The following is a 27,952-nucleotide window of genomic DNA, read 5'->3' as shown; positions in this document are numbered from 1 at the left end:
ACGCTTGCTGAATATTTGTGATGTGCCTGCTGAAGGTGAGCTTCCTATCGAGGGTAATACCAAGGTATTTATAAGCCTGATGGTGTCTGATCAGTCTCCCATTCAGACTGACACCCGGACAGCTACCTGTTCGGTTGGCGAACGTCACATTGGCACACTTCTCAGCGTTGATGCGCACATTCCAGTTCTCAGCCCATTGCTGGAATGCATCCAGGTATTCCTGTAGACCAGAAGTGGCAGCCAGGATACTTTTACTTTTCGTGAGCACAGCAGTATCGTCAGCGTAGGTGGCTATGAGCACATCTTCTTCGTCTACCTCTGTGACTGGTGTGTGAGTAGGCATGTCCGAAGCAAAAACTGAGTATAGGGTTGGGCCAAGAACGCTTCCTTGAGGAACTCCAGCTGCAATTGGCTTGATTGATGATTTGTACCCATCAACAGAGACGTGGAATGTGCGTTCTTCCAGGAAACTTTTAACAACCAAATATAGCTGCGGCGGGAACAGCCTCTTCGCTTTGTACAGGAGCCCAGGGTGCCAGACTCTGTCAAATGCCTGTTGAATATCAAGAAAGGCACCTACTGCATACTCCTTGTTTTCCATAGCTTCCAGAGCAAAGTTCACTACTCTATGTAGTTGCTCAGGAGTACCGTGCTGCAACCGGAAGCCAAACTGAAATTTGGGAATCGCTTTGGTAACATCCTTGCATGTGAGCAGCCTGTTTAGGATCAGCCTCTCCATAATTTTACCCAGAGATGGGAGTAAGCTGATGGGCCTGTACGAGTCAACGTCTGTCGGTGTTTTTCCAGTCTTATGGATCATAATTATGCTCGCCGATTTCCAAGCTTTCGGAAAGTAGCCAACATCAAGAACGCTGTTGAATATTAAGGCAAGGAACTGCAATGCTTGATCTGGGAGAAGTCTAATGGTTCTATTATCAAGAAGATCTTCTCCAGGAGCTTTCTTAAGTGGCAGCTTGGCTATTAAATTCTTCACTTCTTCCAGTGTGACAGCACTCGGAGGCAGGCTCATTTGAAAGGGCGATTCCAAGTATTCTTCAACCTGACGACAGAGACTTTCCGGTGCATAGTTATAGGGTGTAAAACGTTGCTCAAGGTTGTTAGCGAACACTTCAGTTTTTTCCAAGCTAGTGCGACACCAGCCACCAGACGGATTTTTGATTGCTGATTTTGGGGTGGGCTGAGCTTTGAACCGTTTCGTGATACGCCACAGTGAGTAATTTGTGCTCGCGTCAGCACCCAAGTTATCCAAGAAGGTATCTATTTGGGCCTGCTTTCTTCGAGCAAGGGCCTTATGCAGGCAGTTGGCCAGTCTACTGTGGATCTGTTGCATGCGGGGATCACCTGTTCTAGCATATTCTTTTCGAACTCTTCGTTTTAGCCTGAGCAGTGCCAATATACTGGGAGGAAGTTGAAGTGGTCTGGAGGCCTCTACTTCATGCCGATTTCTCGGTGCAGCAAGCTGAGCAGCCTCACTTAGTTTGCTCATGAAAAGGCTTGTGGCATTATCAATGTCCACCGCCTCCAGAATTTGCATATTTACCTCACTCAGCTGTTCAAGATGGGTTTTGAATATGTTTATGTCAGCATTATGGGCAAGTAGACGTACGCGTTGTGGTTTCTTTAACGGCGTAGCGTGCAATACAGCCAGAATAGGAAGATGGTCCGACGAGAGTTCCTGGAGAGTTTGTACATCTAGCCTGCCCATGCCGTACCCACAGGTTATAAAAAAATCAAGGGCTGATGGTGTTAACAAAGGGTTGTAAGAGTAGAAAGTGGGTTCGCCCGTAGCCAGAACTTGGTATTGCCCATGTGCAATGACTTCTTGCAACATTTTACCTCTAGGACAGGATCTTGGGTTCCCCCACCATGCATGTTTGGCATTGTAATCACCACCAGCAATAAATTTGTTGCCTAACGCAGCAAACATGGATTTGAAGTCATCTACTATCCATCTTTCTGCTGGAGGTAGATAAACAGCAGCTACAGTGACGGTCCCAACCGATGTTTGCAGGTGCACTCTCGCTATCTGCCTGTCATTAGTAGAGATAGGTGTCAGAGGGCTGTGACAAAGTCTAGATTTTATGATGACTGCAGAGCCACCTCTACTGTTACCACTGGGGTGGTGGGCGTGATACATAAGATACCCTGGGAGATAGATGCGCTGACCAACTCGCATGTGTGTTTCCGTGGTAAGCATTACGTCTATATCGTGATCGCTGAGGAATATCCGAAGCTCCTCAGAGCCCCTTGTTAATCCGCGAGCGTTCCACAATCCGATTTTTAAGGTTGGTTGAGTCATTTAGGAATACGTGTAATTAGAACCTGAACCAGTTCTCTGAAAGCTTTATTAGCCTCTACAGTTTCGTGTATAAGCTTAAATAGCTCGTCCATTCTCGTATTGATGGCCCAAATGGAGTTGTCTAACGTCATAAATTTATTGTTAATGTTACTCTTAATGATTGATAAACCACACGGGACCAATCAACACCAAAAAGGGCTCTCTAGAAAATCAAATCTGCGCGGTCATCCCATTTCATCCAGCAACGTTTCCTATGCAAACTGAAAACTGAAATCGTCTTTTGGCCCCACGAATGTTTCTTCATTTTTTTTTTTTTTTTTTTTTGTGTTTTTTTAAGATGCACATCAAATTGGCTAAATTGTCGTGAGGCTTTGGGTTTTAAGGCAGCATCCAGGGGACTACTCCGTGGTGTGGAGTTGGAGTTGAAGTTCGGGTTGGAGCTGAGGCTGGAGCTGAAGTGGATGTGTGGCTGTGCCTTGTTCGTATACCAGTTTCTTTATTACAAAAAGGGGCTTGGGTCAAACCAACAAGCGCAGCAAAAACAACAGCAACAACTATCGCGGTCGACAGCGACGACGTCGTAAAAGAAAACAATATTGTAAATAAAGTTTAGACTTTAAGCCAAAACTGGTTTTGAATCCAGCGAAAACAAGATAGGAAGTCTAAGCCAAGGAATCGACTCTAGAATACCTTCCAAAATAACTGCGTCCTGCTAAGCTAAAATAAAAATCAGCTAGCAGTACTAATTTTAAATAATACATATACAGAAGAACATTTTTTCATGTATTTTCTTAATTTTAAATATATATCGCTTGCTACTCCTTATTGCGTTTCAATCTTTAAAAAATTTCGAAATATTAAAAAGCATAAAAACGTCTAAGATTAATTTGGCAAACCTTTCTAGGGTATCAAATCAAATCCACCAAACATCGTGACTCTTGGCAACTGAATGTTTTTGTTGTTTCTGCTGGTCTTTGATGACTTTTTAACAAAAGTCGATGCTGCTGCCACTGCAATTGTTGTTTTGTTGTTGGTGCCGATTTTTACTTTGTTTTGAATTGCCCTTTTGTGCGGAGTATTCAAAATTCAACGCCAAGTTTGCAGACGAAAATAAAGGAATTGCTCAAATTGCCCCAAGAAGTTCGTATATCGGAAAACTTTTTTACATTGCATTAATTGATTAAATTTTAAGTGCCAGAAGTTATTTACACGAATCAAAACCAATTAAAAGTAAACACGTTTAAATATAACGTATAAATTATAAATATAACTAACACTCTGGATGGAAATTAGCTTAGTGACGAAGTGCACCACGAAAGTGTACGCAAAATGCGTATTGTATGCTTAGTTATTGCTAATCTGTTCAGATCTACTAGAAATAAAAACATATATAATTGAACTAACATAACTGAATTAAACTAGTTCAAATCTTAATTCCTTTTTTTTGAGAGAGAGAATTTAACAAAGAGCATACGCATTTCGGTTAGCTATCCGTTGGAGCAACTTTCTTGTTTTATTATAATTTTCTTCTCTTTTTTTTTGGGGGGTTTGTTTGTTGTTTTCGTTGATTTTCTTATTTTGTGTTACCATAAAAGCAGTTAAACCACAAACCACATCCATAGCCGCAAAACTTCTTGTTCATAAACAACAACAGCAACAACATTGGCCGGACTTTGGGACAGACTCTTTGTTGTTTGGCTGGCCGAACCACTTTGGTTGGTAGTCGGTGTCGGTGGTGGTGACTTGGAGGTTCGAAAAACCCCCCAACACCCCCACAGCCGCCGAGTCTCCGGACTTGGCCCAAACACCATAAACATAAAACAAATCTATGACACGAAACAGGTCTACCAAAGAAAAGACTACGGACGGACTGGGTCTTCTGGCCAACTAGTGGAGGTTGGAGGCGCTGAGATCCGTGGAGAGAGATCTGATTCGAGTGGAGAACTAACCTAGGTCTAGGAACGAGTTCCATCCAGCTCTGTTCGCTTTTATTTCTGCCAAACTCCTTTTTTTTTGTGTATTTTTTTATGCACATGTTTATGGGTTTTAAGATAAAAACTATTATGATTGGTGAAACGTGCAAAAAAAAAAAGAGGCAATAGAGAAACGCCAGCAGACAATAAAAGACGAAGAACGAGAAACAATCTTGACAGCATCTGTAGATGGAGGGCTTTTGCACTCAATAGCTACATATATGCTATATACAAACATATATATCTATATATCTGTATGGCAGAGATGTGTGTGTGTTTGTAAAATTTATGCCCTGGCATAATTAACTTCAAAAATGATCTCATAAATTCATGTCGCGTTCGCCGCTTGATATTGTTTACATATAGTATCGGCATAGGTTTCGAGATTCGAGATCTCTGGGATCTTATGGTTCTTGAAGTGGAGCACAGCTGAGTGCACTTGGAGCCACATCGCCATTACCAGATGGACCAGTTGGAGCTAGCTGGCTGGCTAGCTGGCTGTGGAACCTCAAGAGCTTTCGAATGGTTCTCATTACCGTTTCCTGTTATGGGCAGTAAGTTGTCCACATTCGGCGAAGTGATAAACTTCAGCGATAGATATTGTCGAGCCATCGATCACGATCCAACATCTGGATGTAGTGAATCCATAAGTGCCCGACGTGTGAATCCCTCGGCAATATATTGATGCGATTTGAAAAATATTCCGCACAAGTATATACCTATTAATCTAGAACAGGAAGGTAGGTAGTTAAACAGGAAAGCATTAAATAAAATGATTTGTCACTATTAAATTAGGTGACTTAATGAATAAATTATTTGCCTAAGTACTCAAATTAATCTACATACATTTTTTATCTGTCGGATTTGTTGTCATCAATCAAATTGTTAACGCTCGACATTCATAAGATGTTATTATTACTAGTTGAAGCCAATATTCTTTTCAACATATATATTCTGTCATTTAGGCACAGCAATATCTTAACAAGCCATCAGTGAACCTAAATGTCAATAAAATTATGAAAAGACAAGACGCATTTGACACCAATTAAAGCTGCCTTTAAATGGTTTAAAGCAGACATATTGATGTGAATAATTAAAATGAACTGATGGCTTGTTGCTTGTCGAATTCATTTAATAATTTAACGTATAATATTAACCATATTCTTTAAATTTTATAAAGAATAAATTTTTGGTATAAAATACATTACTACTTTTCTTTAGACACTTTATAATCGATGTTCTGTAGCTATGCAATGTCGAATCTAAGCTTTTCTTCCGGGAAATTCTTTGGAAATCCTCCAATCCATTCGAACCTTAGGCCTCGTTCTTAGGAACCCCCCCTTCCCTTTTTGGAAGCCAATCAGTGGCTACGCCCCTGCAGCAATCGAGCGGAAAACGAGAACGGTGGAAATAAAAAAAAAAGGGGGAAGTTCATGGGGAGGCAGCATAAACTGCGACTTCCTGAATTTAAAAACGCATTATCAAAGGCACATAAATAAAGGTCGACGATCGACAGGCGGCAGGCGGCAGTTGTCGCTGCCGTGGGGAGAAATCATTGAACGAAATCGACATTCGGCACCGAGCATAGTAAAATTTATTGCACTTTTTCCGCTGCCGCGCAATCCTTTGTCATGGCCCAAAAAAAAAAAAAAAAGTAACTGAAAAAAAGCCACTGTGACCCAAGCAGCAGCAGCAACACTTTCAACTCCAATCCGAGAAACAATGAAATCTCTTTCAAATGCAGCGGCAGCGAAAACAAAACGAGAAACACATTAAGCTGAGACCTGGAAAAAGGCAAAAATAAAAAAAAAAAAATAAAGAAAAAACATTTTTCACGAATTAACGTGGCCAGTGAAGCCGAACAGCAAAGGTTTTTTATAATTGATTTCCTGCGATTGCGGAGCAAACGAATCAAACGAGAAAGAAAAGCCTTCAGCAACAGCAGCAATAACACTGAAAAAAATAATACAAAATAAAAAAACAACAAAAGAGCCTATCAAGCCCACAAAAAATGTTTCATTCATATGGCATTTATTGTAATAAACAAAACCACTAAACTAAATGGACTGAAATCCAAATTCCCTATTTCTGCTTTCCCAGACACATGCATTTCTTTCAGTGCAGCAACCTGAGCTGGTCCACTCCAAATCGGACTACCGTGCAAACCCATTTCGCAGTTAACAGCGCAACAAATAAAAATAAATTATACCAGAAAAAATAGCACAAAATATTGTTGGGGTAAAACACAACGAGCAACGAAATATACATACAAACACACATTAGTTTATTTGTATGCAAGTCGTTGCATTTGGCGAAAAGAGAAAACCCAGCAACAAAAGATGTAGTTGCAGAGAAAGGGGGGAGGTGGGCAGGTGGAAAGGTGAGCTAAGAAGGTTAAAAATCAAGCATCAAAGTGAAGTGCAGGGTACCAAAGTGGCCAGACTTACGAGACTTCAGATGCACTTTGCACATGGGTAAGTCTCAAGTAAGTTGACCCAAAAAAAAAAAATAAAGTAAAGTTAGACAAGTTGGCTTTTAAATATTATAATATACATTTTTCAATATGGATATCTACAATAAAAGTTAAGTTTTATTGCATTTTCTTGTATCTCTTAAATACTAATATCGAGCAAAGATTTATAGGTTAGTATAGGTAGATTTTGGTAAGGGAATACAGGTGTGGCTGCAAGACAACAAGTCTAGGTGCTAATTCGTTTTCTAATTTATACCGTACCTGCCTTTGGAATGATATGCCCCCTTACCATCTTGCGTTGGATCAGTGGGTCAGTTCTCTAACGATTTTATTACCAGCGGTACCTGGCGATACCTTACCTTAGGGGATGACAGCACGCACTTGGTCTCACGATCCGGGGATGATGTTCGTGGATAGATAATGCCGGCATGACCCATATCAAATCAAACTCCCTCGCAGACGCAGAGTACCGCAGTCGAAAAAAAAGGTTAACTCAAGACCAAAAAAAAAAACAGGAGAAAAAATGGAAAAAATGGAAAAAAGAAACGCTGAACAACAATAACAAAGTGGATGGAAAAAAGTACGACCATCAACACGATCATCAACGAGAACCATAAATAAGACTTAAATGGCATGAAAAAGGCAAAGGCAGCAACAACAGCAACTCTGACTGCAATCAAAACGCAGGCTATGGCCATTACAGCAACAACAAAAGCACCAACAACAAAGTTAACCACAGCAAACAACTGAAAAGAAAAAGCAGCGAAAAAAAATACAACAAAAATTATCAACAAAATAATACAAAAAAAACACCACACGAAGTCAACGTTATAAATCGCCTATAAAAGCAACAACAACCACAGCGAGCAGCCGCACCTTCGCACACACACACACACACAAGCACGCGTACCTGTATAATCTCGGTTACCATATGTACATACATACATACAACCCTGCTCTGCCTCTGACCGCTTCCTCTTCCTCATGCTCCAACTTTAACTCCAATTGCGACTCCGAATTCGAAGCGAGGAGCGAGGAGCCTGCAGCGCTTGGGGATCGAGCGACCCAAAATGACGGAAGACAAAAAATAGGGGCCATCTCAAGGAACCGAAGCTTACGATACCCTTGAAGATCAATGTTATAGGTTAGGTTCATATTAAAACAGTGTTCGAAAATTCGGTTTTTTATATGAGCTGTAAGAACTTTATCATAACTAAACATACATAAACATCTTAAATATAACTATAATATAAATTTATTAAAGTGGGATTCCTTAAAATCACAAATAATTTTCAATACTTTGATGATATGAATATGATCTTCACATAGTAAAAGAACACGATTAGAAGGATATGGTAACATGGTAAATACGAATAAACTTTTCTCAAGAGACAAAGTATCCCAAATACACAATAAATACAGCAAAAATTACAACTATTACCCATTATCTTAGTGTAGAATTCAAGTTTTAATAATAAACAACTAGATTTTAATAGGTTCAAATGTTACCCATATAGTTGCATGCATGCACTTATAATTAAAACTTACTACTTGTTCGAACCCTCCTTATAAAGGGTATCAGCAATCACATCCAGCGACGGACGCGTGTTGCCCCACCGTATCTTTGACTCAATCTCGAGGCAGCCTGGCCGAACGAACGGTCTTGGATCTTTGGAACTCCATTCGATCCGCAGTCTGCCGCCCCCCTCCCCCCTCCTCCACCACTCCCAATACCCATCGCAGTGGTTCTGGGTTGGGCGATGGTGGGGCGGAGATAATGCCCGGCGAGTGCTGAGGGCGGCAATGATGAACCCTCCGCATCCAATTGAGGGGCGGACGGCAGTTTCGTTGCGGTTGAAGTGAATCCAAAGGCGAGGAAATCCTTTGGCGTTCAGGAGATCAGGTTCGAAAGTTAAAAAAGCACAACCTGAGCAATTAAAATACCTCGTTTAGAGCTGGATTAGATAAATAAACTTGGCGCCGGACAAACCTATGAATATTCATATGTCTGCTAAACGGATTCGGACCGCAAGCTAATATCCAAAAAAAAAATGGCTAAGTGTGCTAATATATTCAAGATTATGCTAAATACATAAATAAACGACAGACTGAGAAACCGAAAATGGTGAATACAAAATAGACAAAATAATAGAAACTTTGAATATCTATCGTATATATTTTAACCAAGATCAGCCTGCATGATTAATGCCTTACCTTAGTGAGTAGGAAAGTTGCCATTTAATAACTAAGTTAATGAAATAAGTTGCTCAATTGTGTTAGATGGCTGGGAGACCCATTCTTTAGGGTATCAAAACCGGCCGGAGTTGGTAAACAATGCTTGTTTGTTAGCCTGACTGGAAGATTGTTTTGCAGACATAAATCTCAAGACCAACAGACAGTCCGAGTGAACAGATGGGGTTCGAAAAAAAATATATATATGTATATACGTATATAAAGGGAACCCGCAGGGCTAAAAGCGACCCAGACACAGGTCCACAGTAAATTCACTTTACTTCCGTCGAGTGATTTCAAATTTGGTTTATGGCCAATACATTTAACTAGTAATTTATCAGTGGAAGTCAGCAGCATTGAACTACATAAACTATGCTACAATGTGGCAAATGCTAAGTACACGTGACCTTGTTCAAAAGAAATACTAAATAAGGAAACTGTTCAAAGGATCTTGAGAAACAACTGAACTTCATAAACTTCTGTACACTATACTACAAAGTACTCGATACTACAAAGTATCGACTTCGACTAGAGTGACTTGGCCCGAATTTGATTTTTTTATATTTTTTATATTTTTTTTCTTTTCCATCGCTTTTGGCAGTCACTTGAGTGAGGTTTGACTGTCTGAGAATCGGAGTGTCTGGGTCGGCTTATGTGTTCATTTGTTTATCGCCGGGACAGAAGTTGAAAACCAGTTCCACAGATGAAGTTCTATCGTAATTGCGTATAACTTTAAGTACAATACATTAAGGTCTAATTGACAGACTGACTGGCAGCCCAAAGTTGATTTCAACTCGGCCCGCTCTTCGCCTCACCAAATTAATCATCAGAGAATGCGATAGATGTGGCTCGTGTTGGTGTTGCGATTTATTATATTATATAAGCATGCGGAATTACGTAAGCACTTGTCGAACAGTTGCCTTATGGCATTAAGTAATTCTCTTGGATTTCTGCGATGCCTTGAGCCGCTTCACGTCCATTCGATTATTACTCTGACTGAGTCATTCCCCGATGTCGAGTAATTACAGCCCTATCACAGAATCGATCGAATATATACATATGTGTATATTATCCAGACCCAGATCTCTTCCTGAAGTCTTTTGTTTACTCGTGCATGGAAAATTGATTAGGCTAAATGCAATTAAAAGTCCGAGCGTTTTAAATTTATGAGTTTGAGCAGAACAAAGGGAATCACTTGGTTGAATAACGAGGATACTACAACTCAAAATTCATATACACAAAGTTACCTTTTCAATGAGTAAACTTAACTTAAAAATGATGTTCATTACTTTAAAAACATATACTATACTACTTTCGTGTCAGTTCAAATTTTAAGCCGATGTGACAATGTTGATCATCTTTTTATAGTCTCGCGACACATCTCTTAAAGTGTCTAGGCATGACAGATACCCTTCTTTTGGAGTTTGACAAGCGCATTAAATCGCAATTTAAAGCGTTAAACTATGGCTTAAGTTAAAACCGCAGCTTTTCAGTTCAGAAAAATGCCTTGCTGGCGCAGTTTCATAGCATTGATCTGTCTGGCAATCATAGTTGTTGTTATAACCATCTGCCAATCTTTTCACACAAATTTTCTAACAGTGGGCCGTAATGGAACTTTAAGATATGAGCCCACTGAACTGAATCTTGGTCAGATGCGAATGATCGCCGGACTCTCCGATCCTGAAAATCTTCGCAAGAATGTGCAAAGGATTGCGATTAAGAGAGCAGTAAGCACACCGGGACATTCGGAAGTGAGAAACTACATAGTGGATTACCTAAAGAAACTGAACTGGAACGTAGAGTTAGATATATTTACGCAGAAAGTGCCTATTATGAGTAATGTAACCTTTCACAATATTGTGGCCCGGCAAAATCCTCAAACCCAAAGATACCTAATGTTTGGCTGCCACTATGACAGCAAGTATTTCAAGGATTTCGATTTTATGGCCGCCACGGATTCGGCAGTTCCCTGTGCACTAATGTTAAATATGGCTACAATTTTGAAACACCAGTTTCATCGCTCCCAGGTCAGTTTAATGCTGGTCTTCTTCGACGGTGAGGAGGCATTTGGGGAATGGTCGCAGGAGGATTCGCCATATGGTTCCAGACATTTGGCGGAGCTGTGGGAGAAGCACGGTTTTCTTGATAAGATAGACCTCTTCGTGCTGCCGGATCTAATTGGAGCCAAGGATGTGGTCTTTAAGAAAAACATTCTCGATACATCAGGCTGGTTCCACCGACTTGTACAGCTGGAGCTGAAGCTATTCCAGGCGGGCATTGTGCGCTCAGAACGTCCACTATTCAAGTTTGAGCCCGGTATAGATGTAGATGATGACCACCTGCCTTTCACGAGACGCAACGTTCCGGTCATACATCTAATATCCAATAAATATCCAGCAGTTTGGCATCAAGCCGAGGATGTAGAGATGAACGTGGATTACAATACTACGGAGCAAGTGGGTCTAGTTCTGCGAATGTTTGTAATGGAATACCTAAATTCAGCACCATCTATATCAAATACCCTTAAATAGTAACAATAAATAGATGTCTTTAAATACCTATATTGCATATTAAGTAATATATACAGTTTTTGTTAGTAAAGGAGCGAAGTATTTTAAATTTTAGTTTAAGGTTCAAGAAAAAACAAAAAAACGAAAAATCAAATTGATGGAAATGAAGTGCTTTGCGATCGTTTCTTTATTAATAACCACAATTCTGACTTGGCCACAACCGCCGACTGCTGTGTTGTTACTTTTCGCCTCTGCTGGCAACCGAATCGTATCAAATTTCCATCCATCCGCCATCGTTTTTCCGCTCCCCAGTTGGCCAAAAGCCATCAGCCATCAGGCCACGGGCAACACTCGAAATTTATGTACGCTGCTCCCAGCTCGCTGAAAGCAACACGAAAGTTAATTAAACTTGAAAATAATAAAAGCAAAGCGGAGCAGAACAGAACAGAAGCAGCACCAGAAGCTTCCAGGAGAAGAAGGATGTGGATGTGGATGTGGATGTGGCGAATAATGAAACATAAAAAGTGTACATCACAGCCAGCGGGCACCGCACCGAATGGCGGACACGGGCCCAGAAATCGGCTAGGGATTGTACATATATATGTATATATATGTATATATATATCCGCAGATATATGTAGATGAACTGGCAAAGGCACGGAGGTCGGTCGGTGGTCATCATTAGCATATCGCCGACAGCGGCGCGAAAAAGGGTTCCCATTTGAAAAGTTAATCGCCAGCTGATGCTGCACTGCGATTGCGAGTGGTGAAAAACCAGTGGAGCAGCACTCCACTCAAGGGAGTGGGCAAGTGGGAAAAGAGGGGGTGACGATGACTGCGTTGACACTGACAGCCACCCAAAAGAACCCCCTCCAATCCCAGAAAGACCCACCGAAGGCCATATCCCTGTCGTCGGACCTTATCTGCGGACTGCAATAAAAACGGACAATAATTAAAACTGGCAAATAGAACTGGCACACTGCGACTGTGGGTCTGAACACTTGTCAAAAAGGGTTTTCTGCAATGTCCTTTTAATTACGAAGTAGCCTTAACATTTTACAGATTTTTTTACGATTTTTCTAAGATGTAAAATGTATTAAAAACAACACTGGAGACTAACACAAAATAACCTGTATCTATTTACTCTACTATAAAGATACAAATACTTATGCGAAATCGAAATGATTTGTTTTTTTAATGATATACCTAGTAACTATTAAAGTATCACTTTAATATTCTATCTTAACAAATTCATTGCTCACAGTGCACAACTTAACCCCATTTTTATATTCAGTTTCCTAGTCATAAATCAGTTATGCAAAGATAAGTACAATTTTCATTACATTGTTTTAATTACCCGAAAAAAAAAGTCTGCATACTCTTGCAGTGCATTCCGAATTGATTAAGCCCCAAGGGAAATTGTTCTTTTGACTAAATACAGATATAGCATGATATTTCAAAGGAGGCCCTTTGAGCCTTTTAAAAGGATTTCTTTTCCAATATTTTTTCAAGATTATGTCTTTCACTCCTTTTCTTTTGCTTAACTAAAACAAGAAGATTGCCGTATTACCACGAAAGTCTTGCCCAACATTCATTAACAGTCTGCAGTGAGTCGCCTAACCCTTTTCTGCTTAATCAACAAAAAATTGTGTACTTACAAATACATATAATTCATACACTGCGTTTCAAGAGTATAAGTGCGATTCTCATGGAATAGCAAAAGAAGGTTTCCCTTGGACTTAAATTAATATGTACGTGCCGCATGTGTTGTTTCTTATGGTTATATTGTTATTTATAGTCCAGCATACAGTTATGGTGTGCGCTGTACATGAAAAACGTTATCACATTTTCCGGTTTGCTCGCTGTTTGAATTACTGCAGGTCTGAGTTTTGCTGGCCTCCTGTTTTTCTTTATTTTTTACCAAACAAATAACCGTAAAAATCTTTGCCATCCACATCAGTCGTAAAAAGGGGATTTCATTTTAATTACATACGAATTTCTTGTTTTTTTTTTTTGTTTTTTTGGCCTCAGATTCAGATACGAATTCAGATTCAGATTCAGCTCTTGCTTTTTGGGCTTTTTTGTGTATGGCTGCGAGTGCATCGGATGCGAATGATGATGATGATGATGATATAGAGAGTGCCTAACCCCCGAGCTTCTTTGTGAAACGCTTTTCGCTGTGTGTTGACTTTTATAATTAAGCCCTTTGTGTGTACATTTCCAGTTGACGGCATCTCGATGGTTGGGGAGCAACCACCCCTGACTGTTCACCTGGTTGCAGGGGATGGAAGGGGGGGGGGGGGGTAGCATCATAAAAAGGATTAATTGTGCGCAATTAAAGAAAATATATTACCAAGTTCGGGGCCAAGTTTCGTAACGCATTTTATTTTGTTGTTGTTGTTTCTAGGGTTTTTGTGTCCTTGTCGGATACGAAAAGTTTGCCACCATTTGAATTATGCAAAATCATTTAAATGCGTCGTGCCCCGAAAAGTTTCGCCAACATTTCTCCGCCGACTTAACCACTTTGGCATGTGTCTCAGACTCTTATTGTTATTGTTGTTTGCCGGGGGCTTAAGTTCATAATGTTCACAGAGAGCGTTACGCTCCCTCCTTTGGGAGGGGTATGAAAAAAAGGGCTCAAGTGGGTGGGTATCCCTATCACAATTGCCAGGACAATGGAGCAAACGGTGGTGGCCTTTCCTTTCCTCAACTTTCCATTCCATTCCTTTCCACATGCGTTGCCGGGTTAATTGCTCAAGTTCAAAATTAAAATATTTATTACAATGAAAAACTTTGGCACTTTCGCGACGCCAACGTGACGAACAAAAGGCAGCTTACGAATAAGTACTCCTCAAAACCCAAACACCCAACCTCCCACCGCCGAAGTTCCCCTTCCACATGGGAGTTGTTTAATTTGTTTTCCGCTTAGTGATGTTTGCCTGAGTTTGTGCGAGTGTGTTTGACGAACAGCGGAGAGGCACTTTTGAAAGGTGCTCTTCGTAACAATGGAACTTGTCATAAATTAAATAATATTACAGGAGTGCAGAAAAGCTTCTTTCTAATTGACACACAACGCCAACTGTACTCTGCCTTATGTGTGTATCAGCTTGTCAATATTTTGATGCTTGAAAGCAAATATTGTGCGTGCTATCAGTACCTCGAAGAGAGAGATTACTCAAAAGAGTTACAGAAATTTATGATTAAATAGTTAGGGTTATCAGTTGTCCGCAGATAGAAGCAATTTCTACAAGTTCCATAAAAATAGTGAGTTTAGTTTTAAATAGTTTAAAAATAGTTTAGCGAGTTTAGCTTGAATTCAATTAATCGAAATGTTTTCCTTTCAATATGCTAGCTTTATCATTGACTTAGACAAGGCATCTTGCTTTTTATATTTGCTGGTTTTCCAACCCCAATAAACTTTTCCTCTTTGATTCGTTTAGCAGCTACCAAAATACTCTGTTTGCCAATTGATTGATTTTATTGTTGGCAATGCGATTATTCGTGACCAGGCCTTCGGCGTGCCATCTAATAAGCTCTATTCCCAATCACTCCGATGTCTGGCCATTAGAACAGGTGTTGCCTGTGGTGGCTTCACTTCCCTTCAATCTGCCGTGAAGATATCGCAAGGGGAATGGACCGCAACTTGTTTGCCAGCGCTTTAAAAATGTAACATGCGGTGCTTTTTCATCAGCCTTTGGCTAGATTTTCCTCGATTTTTCCACCGCACACCCAACTCTCTCCTCGGCCTCGTCTCGATTATCATTTGAGTGTATTGAAAATTTGAAACGCATGAATAGTCAGGCCAGATCGTCCTGCGGCTATATACAAAGAGATATGTGTGTGCATCGGACGACCAGTGAGGGTTTCCAAGGTTCCAAGGGTTTATCTCAGCACTTCAGTTGGATTTTTCCGGGGTTGCGGGCGGATATGGCGGATATGGCCAAACTCATCCGTTGGCAGATGTTTTTCGCATGGCTCATGGCGGACTAGCCAGCACAGGGACACACATCACTATACCCTTTCGTTAGAAGATGGCATTTGTGTTAAGGATAGCTTATATTTAAGGAGAACATAGACAAAGTAAAACTTAAGAAATTTTAAGAACCTAATAATTGTTTTGTAAATAATTCATATTGTATTTAAATAAAACTACAACTCTGAACTTCCGATTAGAAAAATCGTAGCTTCTTGGTCTTATTTATAAATATTATCCGCTTTATTGTATTACAGGGTATGTGCGAAGTGTTTAGCACCGCATTGCACCCATTAAACTTGAGCGGCGGCCAGAATGAGCAAGTGTAGCGGAAATGATTTGGGAGCTCCAGTCCCTAGACACCCTGATCCACTCCAAACTCCTTGGTCCCTGGTGGAGCAAATTTTCATCTTCACTCACGATTTGTCGGTGATTGCAAGAGTTTTGTTTGGCTTGTTGCTATAAATTTAGAGTTTTCTATTATTTTTATCGGCTGAGCAACAGGCTATGCAACTTACATGTTATTTACGACGTAACACAATTCTATTGGTTCTTATTTAAATCATATTAAATTATTGAAATGAAGCATGAAAGTATATATACATTTTATTTACTTTTAAGATACCTAAAGATATACCAATGTAAAATTAGAAAATAAAAATAGACAAATACCTCATATTTCCTTATTGGTTAGATTCTTAATATAAAAAACGTGTAATAGACAGGCCGTAAAAATTACTTTTCGAATCTGATTTGATCAATTTAATTTTTGTGCCCCGTCACATTTGTAGGTGATTGTTGATATTTAGCATGACAACCATATTCAAGATATCAGTTTTTTATAAAGTTTTATATATATAATATAAATTCTTTGAACTATTTGGCTTAAGCTGGAATTTGGTGAGATAACAATCTGTTGTTGTATGTATGTTGAGGGCCCAATTCATTTGCAGCCGTACTTTTTGCACTTATCGTGATTATCATCATCCTTCTTGGTCGTTCGTCAATATCGAGCCGGAGAACTTCAGCTGTCATTACTTTTTATGGCCCAGCAACATGATGCACTTGCCCAGCCCCATGTGGTTGAGCTGGGTCTGCTGGAGAAGAGTGGGGTTGGTTGGGAAGACGATGGGCCGGCGGTTGTGGTGGGTGGTGTGCGGCGTGTGGTGGTTTATTTGCGCTGCCAAGGCTGACTGGCAGTTAAAATATAATTTCAGGAAAGAAATCATCATAGAGCCCGAGCAGAAGCCCCAGCGTCAAGAGGCAGTAAAAGTAAAACATCAAAGTGAATGCCAGGATGGGGTCGGAAGGGGGTTGCGGGTTGGTTGCAGGAAGGCAGCTCCGTTTGTCACCGCTAGGGGGCGCCACGGGCGGTGATGGCCGGTGCAGGCGGCTGCTGTCAAGAGTGAATTGTAAAGGAACGCATTTATCGCAGGACCTCTTCCATCCACATGCGTCTGCACGCCACACTGCCCCTTTTCTTCAGCCACCGCCCTCCACATCCACCCACTGTTATGTTTCATTTTTCACTTATCTGCATGTGAGTGAATGTGGTACAGAGAACGAAAATGTACACCAAGTGCAGCAAAGAACGTGTGAATATATGTTTGTGTGCTGGAAAAATCCATAAATTAGGCTGAAAGCAAAGAGCTATCAATATCCTTTTTTATCAAACTATTTCTTTTCTCTTACAAACTTTGAAATATATATTTTTTTTGGTGTACCCAAAAATGGCAGGCATCCAATTTCGCCCATCCTCGCTGTAAGCTGAAAATTGTCAGCCGTTTGATTGTGTAATTGATTTAGCGAGAAAACTCGCTCAGAGGCAGACTCTATCTGCCCTCAGATACCCTGCACTCCGTTCCCGTTCGCAACCGTCAATCGGTTTAAAGTCGTTGGCTAATTAAGTTGCGTTCCAAAATGGCAGCAAAGTGGAAAAATGAAGGAAGATGGCTGTAAAAAATGCGACAGACCCGCAATTTTTTCTCTACTCGTTCTGGCCATAAATGAGACTTACCATTTTGCACCCCCAACCACACAGCACCACCCAACAATCAACAAACCACCCAACCACCCACCACCCACCACCCGCCGAATGTAAGCGATTTCAATTGCCAGTTGGTGTCGAGGACCAAAAGTTTACGATCGCTGCTGGTGCTTTTTATTTGGGTCTTAATTTTTAAAAATTATTATTACTAAGGGTATGCCATTTTTCTCGTGCAATGAATGCATTCGAATGGTTATATATTTAAAAATATTTTAAGTTTTTTAAGATAGTAAAAACCTTAGGCAGCCTTTAGAATTCTATACAAAAAGTAAAGCAAATTTAGCAATTAAAAAGAGTATTTAATGGTCGTATTACTTCCACTTATTGTTTGACTGACACTGTCTGGTGGCACATTAACTTGAATGTCGTCGACAGGCATTTAAAATAAATTTGGAGGGAAGAATAAAATATAATTCTGTCGGGCGGTCGTTAAAAAAATAGACACCAGCCGTGTTTACCTATAAAAAATACTAAATACATATAGCGTGGTAAATGTTTCAATATCTTGCTAGCCAAAGGGGGATTTCCGTGGGAGTTTTGGCATTTTAACACGCAAGTTTTTATTACCGAGACAATGAAAACGCGGAGTGGGCTCAAAACCAGCCGCACAGTGAGGTGGAAAAGTCTGTGTTCCCGCAAAAAAGCGCGCATAAAAATGGCATAAAATTCAAAGCGCACCGCGAAATGGGGAACCTGTGCAAAAAAGTCGTAAACAATATTCATAATCATATTGCGCAATAGATGCAGATGGTTCAGATTCAAAATTTGTCAATTTTCTTCAACCAAAGAACTTTGAAATATTTAAACAAATTTTGAAATATATATGTTAGTTGTTTCTACCAAATATTTTTAAAGTTTGCCGTTTAAATATGTATGTACAACAAAAACTAGTGGAATAAAGTCCGTCTTCTAGTTTCGAAAGCTTTGCTATGATATTAATTTCGAAAGTTTAAAGACTTTTCGTAGCCTCAGATGCGGTTTGTGCAACCCTCGCACCGAGGGGAAATTAGCTTTTAACACCCAAAGAGAAAAATCGGGAGAGTGGGTGGGGGGGAGCGGTGTGACAGCGGCTTATTTGAAACGAATTTTAATTAAAACACAACGGAAAAGTTTCGGCTGGGACAGGAAACTTCCCCTGCTCTCACTGGCCCGTACACTTAAAGTTAAATCCCAGGACTGTCAGGCACTGTTCTCTTTCAGGACTTTTCGTAGCGGAAGATGGGACTTACATTCAAGAGATAACTAGGATGCAATTTAAGAAATACATTAAATCAAGAAGATGGCTGGTATACATAAGGATATAATTGTGATTTAATCGAAATGCATTCAGTTATCATGCTGTGGAGACACCATTGATCATATTCAAACGCTGCAGATTATCGATGCGTTGCAGGACCGATGGCCGTAGACGATGCCACATGAGGTAGCACTGGTCTACATAGGGAAATTCGTAATCATCCGAAAAAAGTTTGAGCAAAGCGGCCCTCATCGGTAGTCCGTAACCTCGGCGATTGACATAGGCATCGGCGGCGTACTCAAAGTGACGTATACAAAAGAACACTATCCAAGTGGAAATGTCATGATAGATGGGCATTAGATACTTGTACACCAGCCAAAAGCCCACCGAACTGGGATAGAATGTCGTAAAGCCCGCGGCCGCATACAACGTTATCCACCTGTTACAGATTCCGAAGAGTAGTAGATATATCAAGAGATAAAAGTAAATCAATGCCAGTCCCTTTGCCACATGCCACAGTTGCCAATGGGCCAGTTGATGGGCCACAAAGGCAGCCAACTGCTCATCATTCAGACCAGCACCCATCTGACCCCAGTCGAAATCATCGGAGCTAAATCCACGGTTCCACTTCAGATTATCGTGGATATCTAAACGCAGGCAACAGCAGCATCCCATTACCCAGGCCGTCGGACGACCCACATGGAAGGTGTGAACCATATAGACCCGGCCGGGAAAATTAAAGTCGTCCAATACCGCTTTCAGGCTATTATCCATATCGGTACTATTCATTTTGCGACTCTTGCCCAAACAGGGCACTCCAAACAGTCCAACAAATGCCAATACCAGTACGGACAAACCCACCAGACCCAGCCAAACGAATAGTGTGAAATACCACTCGCTTAACATATGAATAGCCATGAAAATCGCAGTCAGCGGAATGACGGCAACCTGAGGAAAATCGAATTTAAGAATGTATATTTTTCGAAAAATTAGAATAACTTGCCTGTAGGAAAACGACGACAAAAACCAGCGCACAAATCAAACCCAACAAGGGCGGCGTCTTTTCAGGATCCACATTGTATCGCGGATCCAGGACCAATTTCTCGTAAAACAGTGATGGCAACTTCCGGACAACCAAGTACGTTGAAAATACAGTCATAAATGTCACATTCAGCCAAGTGCTGTCCGCATAGTGATACCAACCTACCGTCAATTTCCAGAGGAAAGCCAGAGTGCAAAGATACAGATCAAGGCAGCTATATAATGTATCTATTGCTATATTGAATATCTCAAGGGATGAGGCATGAAGCTGTTTATCCTTGGAGGCCTGTAACAAATGTCAACTGTCATTTTAAAGTATATAAATAAATAAATATATACCATATCTTTGAAGAACCCACCTGAAAGGCTTCTTGCGACAAAATGCCCTCCATTTGCTTCGGCGGAACGGAAGTCCTTTTGCACAATTTCAACTGCCTGCAACAGAGGATGAGATGAAAACTGTTGTGCACCACTATCACCAGACAGAGGATGTGCCGCAAAAGAATCGGATCCGAGAAACTAAGTTTCCGGGGAACCACACTCATGCCGATCTGATTTCCCGATATTTTTAGGACCTCACCACGCAAAGGATCTTGATAAAGTGCGAATGAGTTCATATTTTTTAAATCAAACTATGTATGTGGTTTTTAAAACAATATATGTACATAAATAAATCCGAAAATGAATAAAATCTAAAGGACAACTGAGCAAGCAGTAGAAAGCTTTTTAAAGTGCTATATGCTATATATTTTTAGAAAATCTAAATATTTCATTTTGATTGAAACAGAATATCGAAAAAAGAATATGTGTATCGAGCTTTTTTATGTGGTTATCAATGTTAACCAACATTCTTAGCATAATCCTGATTTCGTGGACAAACACGGATTACCATGCTCTCGAAAGCCGTTGATTAGTGAAGGCCAAAGATTATAATGGCGCCAAAGAAATTACATATTTGTAACCGGAAAAGAAGCCGTATGTGTTGGTTTACTGTGGATGTCATGGTTCTTTGTAGTTTGTTTCGAGGATTTGAACTTCTTACGCTTGGCATATCAATAATGAGTCGAGGGCTTGGCGGGATTCTATGGGGAATTGTGTTGCCAAGCTGGCTGCTTTGATGGTTTCGGTTCAACGCCATTACTTAACCCGCACCCCCAACTACCCCACACACACACCCACATATCCCCATACTTAACCACACACACACACACACATATGCGCGAACATTCACTTGGCATCTCTAATTAGTAGAATTTAATCTTCACACTATGGCAACGTCAAACGTCCCGAACTGAGACTCCCCAAACCACCCACAAGCCATCGTATATTCCACCCATTGCGCTGCTCATTATGAAAAATTTCAAATTAAAAAGACGAGGGGAGTGGAAATTGCACAGAGAAAAATGTAATATATAATATATATAAATATACATATGAATTTAGTTTTAATATGTACAAAAATATATAAATAACTAGCAGGATTATAAGACACAGCGAAAAAAACAGCATTTAAATCTGTCAAATAATTTTTTCTTATAATACGTTATTATAAAGAGAATAAAAAAACTATTTTATGATTCTATAGAATGTTATCCAGAAATACCTACAAAAAATAGTTATAGTTCACTGCCCCCTGATTTTGCGCCGTGTAGAACAGCGTAAAAGTTTATTGTAAGAAGTAACGGTAGGATTTGCATAAATACCAGGACATGTGTGGGCGTGTGTGTGTGGGCGTGTGTGTGTTAGTATCACACATCATGATTACATAATTTAGCTATTAAAACAGCGCCAAGTGGCTGACTGAACCGAGCGGAAGGGAGAGAGGAGACCAAAGAGCGAGACAGGAGGTAGTGGCAAAGAAGGCGCTTATTTATGCCTCAACACGCCGTTTGGCGCAGTTTCAAAGGATCCGAAACAGGGGCGTGGGATCCGAAAAGGACGGTGGGGGCGTCTGCCGACGAAGGGCTAGTGGCTAAGAGGGGTATTCCAGTTCAACGGCACACATGTGCACTTGATTTACTCATTAGCGTTACTTTTCTGTTCATAATGGGGCGCTTACCAAGCCGGAAACCGCAGCCACCCCCGCACCACCAGTCGCATTTTCCAAAGGCACCAACCCCCGCACCCCCCCCCCCCCTTACCCATTCCAACCCCAACGCTGACTGCCACATTTGGTTTCATTTCGAACCGTTCGGGATGCGTTGGTATAAGCCGCTTAGGCGTATCCTTTGTGCATGTGTAATTGTGCTAGCCCTCACACACTGAACCCCTTCCCCACTTCTCGGTCAGCCCAACCCCCTACCGTTCTCACACACACTCACACGCAACTAAGCCCTAATAATCCCCACTATTTGGCCAAAAGGAGGAGGGAAAAAAGGTAAAACACTGCTACAAAATTTCACTTCAAACATTCGCTAATATTTTCTTTAATAATTACAATTGTATGTAAGCTACAAGAAAAAAAACCAAAAATTTGAATTTTGAAAAAAAATTACTTACAATTATTTTAATTTATCAACAACTTGCATATTAAGGTGATCAATATTGGTACTTATTTTAGGTATTTTAGGATTTATATTTCTTTCAAATATTTTTCTCAGTGAGCATGCGTAAATAAGTAGCTACTCAATTCGTTGTGCCCATTTTTGATTCCCAAACTTGATACTTGGGTGAAGTCAAATTTTAGCATTTCACATTTGCCAAAGGCTAAAAATGTTTCTTTATGCAGATAGTCCTTGTGAATAGTTATCCTGAAAGCAGGGTTTTCTGGAAGAAGCTCTTTGATTTCATGTGAAAAAGGGGCAAGTAAATAGAGAATAACTTTAAGTAGAGTTGAGCCATGACAAATTGCAGAACGCTCAGTAGTTATCTCAATGCCATGTTCTATCCATATCAAATGGAAATGGTCTTAAAAAGTCTCAAAGGAGAAATAATACTATTTCTTCTTCAAAATATAGGTTTGCTTCACATATAACATTTATATGGAATGAGTACTTGGGTTCCAAGGATTTATGGACCTACAATTAAAAGACGTGTCCCATATTTTTAAGAACAAGAAAACATGAGATTTAAGGATAATTCTTAACTTCTTACCCCTCGAGTTACCAAAACACGGTCCGATTTACTTGAATTATAGCCGAGTTAATCCTAAGCCTTATAATTATGCGGTTTTGACTCCAGACTCCAGAGGTTGAACAATTTACCTGAGGCTTTGATATATTTCCTCAGCTCCTTGGGCCTTCCACCAAATCCGAGTGGTTTGATATATATGTATATATATGCCCTGCTACCTCAATTATCTTGTGCAATTGTGTAGGAGATAATCCGAAACTAATTCGGATTGGTTGCGGTCAACTTGTGTGCCGTCATCTTGGGCAATCGATAGGCTCCTGAGTTTGGAGAGCACTTGAATAATCTCTGAGGGATTTGTTTTCGTTGGCCATCTATTATACGCGATAAGATCGCAACGTGAATAGAAGTTTCCGTTCCGTGATAAGGGGGGATTTTAAATTAATAATTCACTCTTGCTGCACGAACGTGAAAAACGACGGAAAATTGCTCAATTTTCCATGCGCACAAGGTAAAACGATGAAAAGAGCAGGAAAAGAAAAACAAAAAAAAAAAATTAAAGAGAAATTTATGCTAATTTTCGACAACTATCACTGCTCAACATCGGTGGAACGTGGATGTGGACGTGGTCGTGGAGGGGCAAGCAACCCACCCGAAAAAGCAGACCCACCAAACCTGATGGTCATGTAATGTCGACCGACGGAGGCAGCGTAACGAAGTAACCTAATTAATTTGTGGCACTCATTAGCAACAATTGAAAATGCCACAGCAGAAGCAGCTCCTCCAACCATCTGCCCCCCCTTTTTTTATTCCCAACCCCCCAGTCACTCGTCGTCAACTCAACCAGAAGTTGAAAATGTCCATAATGAGCGAGGGGGGTACGACTAACGCCCCTGCCCCGCCCACAGTTACTCCAATTCTCCCCATTTCTTCCATCGAAAAGAGAAATTATGGGGGGAATAAAAGTGCTTATGCATATTCCAATTGACGACTATTTGGTACTCTAATTTAAGCAGGCAAAGGATAGGATTCTATATATTTTTACTCATTTTCTAAGTCTTGTTTTATGTTGAACTATTTAAAACTTTAAATTTCAACAGAAAGTTTTGAATCTAATTGTTAGGCAGCACGGCTTACCATTTTTTTTTTTTTTTTTTCATACGAACCTTAAATAATTATAATTGGTACTCACGATTTCTTAAGCGACATATTTATGTTCTTCATATTGAAATGCATTACACTTTTAAATGTTTCAAGTGTGACGTGATCTCAATTTCAATATGGACATACACGATCCCAGTGTTTTGAAACCAATTTAAGTTTATGAATATGCTATAAATGTACTTCAAATGCACAACGTGACCAAACAATTTCCCACACTTTCATTCGCATTGCGAGCCTAACAAACATACAAGCCTCACGATCTAAAATATATAGCTATTCTTGAATTCTACACGATTTCTTTTTTCAACAAATTTATGTTATTATCAAATTGCAGTTAGCATGGCCAACAGAAGATTCCCATCAAATGTCACTTTTTCAATTAGCCAGCCGATAATTTGTTCTCATTGTGACTGTAGCACACATAAAGACGTTTCCGCACATTCTTCAGTAGTCGTCCTGAGATACTTTTATACTCCTCCCAATCCATCAATTAAGATTAATGTACATTTCCATGGATTCAACGATCATTTACAACGATTGTTTCGGAGACAACTTCATCGAAGCGAGGCCATCGATCATCGATCAAATCTTAAATGTTGTCTAAGCAGCTTGCCTAATGATCTTTTTGGTCAAAAAAAAAAAGAGGCTGTATATTTGAAAGGTAAGCACTTTTCATTACGATTGTACCTTACGAAATAATAACCATTGGAGCCAAATTGAATTGTATTTATTGTGCAGCTAGTTGGCAGATACATGCATTGCAATAAAGCAGTTTCATTAATTTTTAGACATTACTTCGATTTTCATTATGCATATTGCATATGTAAAAAGTTTACAATACTTTAAGATTATAAAATACAATTGAATTTTCCGCCGTTCCTGTCCACTTCTCACGCTGTCAGGAAGAGCAAATGGACCCGGCCTAATGAGCAGGTGTAGGGCATCAAAAAATGTTAACTAATTTTCGGCTTTGCTGCGTTGACGTGTGAAGCGCGGGGCCGGGCAGGTGAGGGTAGGGGGCGGGGTACCGGTCACCTGCCCTTTCGGTTAGTTAGCTGGCCAAAAAAAAAAAACAAAGAAAAAACCTTGAATTGTGCGTGAGCCGTCCCTATTCGAGGCCCTGTCAGTCGTCACTCACCGTTCTCAAACTCCCCCATTTTTGGGCATGACATTTCTAACAACGGCCGGCGATATGCAAAATCATTTGACCCGGTCCCAGGGCCCAAAAACCCCATACCCCATACCACATACCCCACAACGCAGTCCACAGACCCGATTGCTATCTGAGCGCTAATATATACCGCTGCTGCCACAAATGCCTTCGGTAATGCATAATTCTAGCCACTTTTCCGGCGCTGGCAACCACCAAAAACCACCGAAACACCAACCAATCGACCGATGGCGGTGGTCAGTAGTCGGTGGCCACAATCGCCGCTTTTGTTGCTTTTTGTTTTCCATTCGGACCCTGGCTGGGAAAATCATTTAATTAACATTTTCAGCCGCCTTCGAGGCGCGAAATTATCACGCATATGCGTGGACTTGCCACAGTGGGTGTCCTTGTGTAAGTTATGCTCAAAATTAATATTTAAAGTAAAAAGATATACGTTTATAAGGCATTTTCTGGTTACAAATAAAATGTATACTCACTAAAAAAGTAAAGAAAAATATTTGAAAAAGTAAAATGAGCTTGCAATCTAGCATTCTAACAAATTCTTAAAAATTTTAACTAATGTTAGAATTTAGAATAATCTTGCCAGAATTATTTATACCAGTTCATATCTATTATTCACAATAAAAAGTGTCTTGAGAGGACTCTTCTTAAAAGAAGAGCATTTCAATTATTTTCTTTAATTGGCGAAAAGCCAGTCCTGGCCTTATGCCAAGCCCATAAACTCTTCTTGAATGCATTATAATTATGATAATTATGGTGAGCCCACTGTAATTGCGTTCTCGACCACTGTGCGACCGCTGTTACTACCAGGTCAGCTGTTTGGCTCGCAACCTTTTTGGCGTAAATTATGATTATGAGAAATGCAAACGCTATCCGGGCCATTGCCGCTTGGCATTTCTCAAAACGCACAGACGTAGGTGGGAGTTATGTAAATACATTTAATTTTTTAGTTTTGCCGCTTGGCGTTTTCCATTTCCAGATCCATTATTGGCCAGTCAGCCAGTCAGCCAGCTTGCCTCCCTTCCTGGGCCATTTGCATGTGAGCCGACTGTTGCGTATCTCACGGATACGCGCTTGAAATACGAGCGGTTCTACCTTTGACTTTGCGCTTATTACCCCTGATTAATTACCGGGTCGAGTTGTGTTTTTCTTTTCGGTTATTTTGCGTCTTCTTTTTCCATTTTTTTTTCTTTTCTCTTCCTTTTTTTTTTTTTTTTTGTTTTATATATTTTTTTGTTGGGTGAGTTCTTTGCTGGCCGTTAAGTGTGATATTTGTAACACTTTGCTGACTTATTGTGTTGGCCAGCTGAAAGGCTTTTAGGGCCATCGTTGGGCCTTTGGATATGGCTAATTAACCCATTACGCCATTATTGTTGCTCTTGTCGGCGGCCAGCAAAGGGTTTTCTTGGCTTCTTTCCGTTTTGGCCCGACGCACACGTGTGCACGTTGCGGAGAACTCCGGCCCTGTATGGCTTTCAAATCTCCGCAATAAATTCCAATTTTGTGCCCTAATGAATCCCAACCGAAAGCCGCCCCATTTATTTAGCCCGGTTTGAGGGCAGCCAAAACAAGGGCCGCAATTAGCCAAAAAAAAAAGCCGACCAAGCCCAGGTGCGATTCTAAAGGTTATTCTGATTTCTAGGCGGTGGTAAACAAATATGACGGCATCTCGATTGCGTAGCGTCGTAAAAATACAATTTAATATTACATAATTCTCGAGATAAATTGCTGATAACACCGATGCATACGAAAAATTGTACAATTTAAGGTTATTACTAAGCTAAATTAAAATTTATATGCCAAATTAGCCAAAGACAGACGTACATACCAGTACCAGTTAGCCCCTTTGAAGGCATTAGATCATCGGCATAAATTGGTAACTTGGCGTTTGAGGAGTGTCAGTTATCAGATAATCTTCAGTTTTTGAGGTGATGTCAGCAGCGGGCTATACATTAACTTAAGATATATAGATTCTATCAATTCTTTGAAGTATCTATAATATTTTGATTTTTAGTAGAAAGAAGCGAAAGATAGCAAGGCTGTTAATTCATTTAACTGCGTGTTAGATTTTTGAAAAAAATCCTGAATTACGAAAATTACGAAGAATCTTCAAGAGAAAAATACTTACCAAAAACTAATTAAACAAATATGAGACCACTGTTGCAATCGATTTAATTAAAATTGGCAAACATTTAATTGACAATCAAAATGCTCACACTGGTTAGCAAAGCAAATTCTATTTCGCATTTAAGTTGACTCCGCAACCCTTGAGACCCCAATTAAAGAAGTGTTTTGTTAACTGGCCGACAATTTGCAAGTCGACTCCCTGCGCGGGAAAATCGGTGAAAAGCGGTGAAACCGCAAAAACCGAACCACAAGAGGCATTCCATCCATCGCGGAAAAGTGTCAGGCTGTCATAGAAAGCCCGCGCAAATGAGAGGAGCAAATCTGGGGGCTCAAGGAATTTATGCATTCCTCGGGTTGCCTCGTAAGTTTCAATTTTCATTGTAAGCCCCCCCTTTTGGTGCGAAGGACATTGGGGGCGTAAGCCCATTGATTAATTTGAAATTTATGATGCTTCTGCGGATCGCAGGGCATCCATAACTTTTGCTCTGCGGTCGCAGACTACGCGCTACCCGCTACTCCTTTTCCCAAATGAAACGCTCTGTTTGCCGGAATGTGTACTCATCTTTCACTCGCGCACGGCTCATATACATTTTAATTAAACGTTGCCGCGCCGGA

At 40.3% G+C, this 27,952-nt stretch overlaps 2 protein-coding genes and 5 long non-coding RNA genes across 8 annotated transcripts, besides 1 other annotated feature; 3 read left to right on the top strand and 4 right to left on the bottom strand.

The window, feature by feature from the left end:
* Nucleotides 1-2,470: part of a mobile genetic element that runs on past the window's edge.
* Nucleotides 2,471-7,219: 4,749 nt separating this feature from the next.
* On the top strand, nt 7,220-7,894 carry lncRNA:CR44723 (long non-coding RNA:CR44723). The gene has a single exon (NR_124885.1). It is a non-coding gene; the product is annotated as a long non-coding RNA:CR44723 (long non-coding RNA).
* A 475-nt stretch (nt 7,895-8,369) lies between these two features.
* lncRNA:CR44721 (long non-coding RNA:CR44721) lies at nt 8,370-8,864 on the top strand. The gene has a single exon (NR_124883.1). It is a non-coding gene; the product is annotated as a long non-coding RNA:CR44721 (long non-coding RNA).
* Nucleotides 8,377-8,699, bottom strand: lncRNA:CR44722 (long non-coding RNA:CR44722). The gene has a single exon (NR_124884.1). It is a non-coding gene; the product is annotated as a long non-coding RNA:CR44722 (long non-coding RNA).
* A 1,636-nt stretch (nt 8,865-10,500) lies between the features above and the next one.
* Nucleotides 10,501-12,578, top strand: CG6168 (uncharacterized protein; the record flags this gene model as incomplete). 2 transcript variants are annotated; one of them, NM_001300103.1, is made up of 1 exon in its annotated part: nt 10,501-12,578. In NM_001300103.1, the coding sequence occupies one exon, from the start codon at nt 10,501-10,503 to the stop codon at nt 11,527-11,529; it is 1,029 nt and encodes a 342-aa protein (NP_001287032.1). In that variant the 3' UTR covers nt 11,530-12,578. The 2 variants fall into 2 exon arrangements, with proteins under 2 accessions (NP_001287032.1, NP_648459.1); NM_140202.2 differs by having other exon boundaries at nt 10,501-11,558.
* Nucleotides 12,579-13,862: 1,284 nt separating this feature from the next.
* On the bottom strand, nt 13,863-14,516 carry lncRNA:CR46240 (long non-coding RNA:CR46240). The gene has a single exon (NR_133218.1). It is a non-coding gene; the product is annotated as a long non-coding RNA:CR46240 (long non-coding RNA).
* A 1,843-nt stretch (nt 14,517-16,359) lies between these two features.
* On the bottom strand, nt 16,360-16,921 carry lncRNA:CR44361 (long non-coding RNA:CR44361). The gene has a single exon (NR_124882.2). It is a non-coding gene; the product is annotated as a long non-coding RNA:CR44361 (long non-coding RNA).
* A 1,901-nt stretch (nt 16,922-18,822) lies between these two features.
* On the bottom strand, nt 18,823-20,473 carry CG7573 (uncharacterized protein). Its single transcript, NM_168455.3, has 3 exons — nt 20,166-20,473; nt 19,769-20,092; nt 18,823-19,713 (listed from the first exon to the last, which is right to left on the bottom strand). The coding sequence occupies exons 1-3, from the start codon at nt 20,421-20,423 to the stop codon at nt 18,862-18,864; spliced, it is 1,434 nt and encodes a 477-aa protein (NP_729695.2). The 5' UTR covers nt 20,424-20,473; the 3' UTR covers nt 18,823-18,861.
* Between the last annotated feature and the right edge of the window lie 7,479 nt (nt 20,474-27,952).

The sequence above is a fragment of the Drosophila melanogaster genome, chromosome 3L (assembly GCF_000001215.4).
Source record: "Drosophila melanogaster chromosome 3L".
In the NCBI taxonomy this organism is placed as follows: Eukaryota; Metazoa; Arthropoda; class Insecta; order Diptera; family Drosophilidae; genus Drosophila; species Drosophila melanogaster.
Note: the sequence above shows the minus strand (reverse complement) of the source record. Positions and strands in the feature narration are given on the sequence as shown.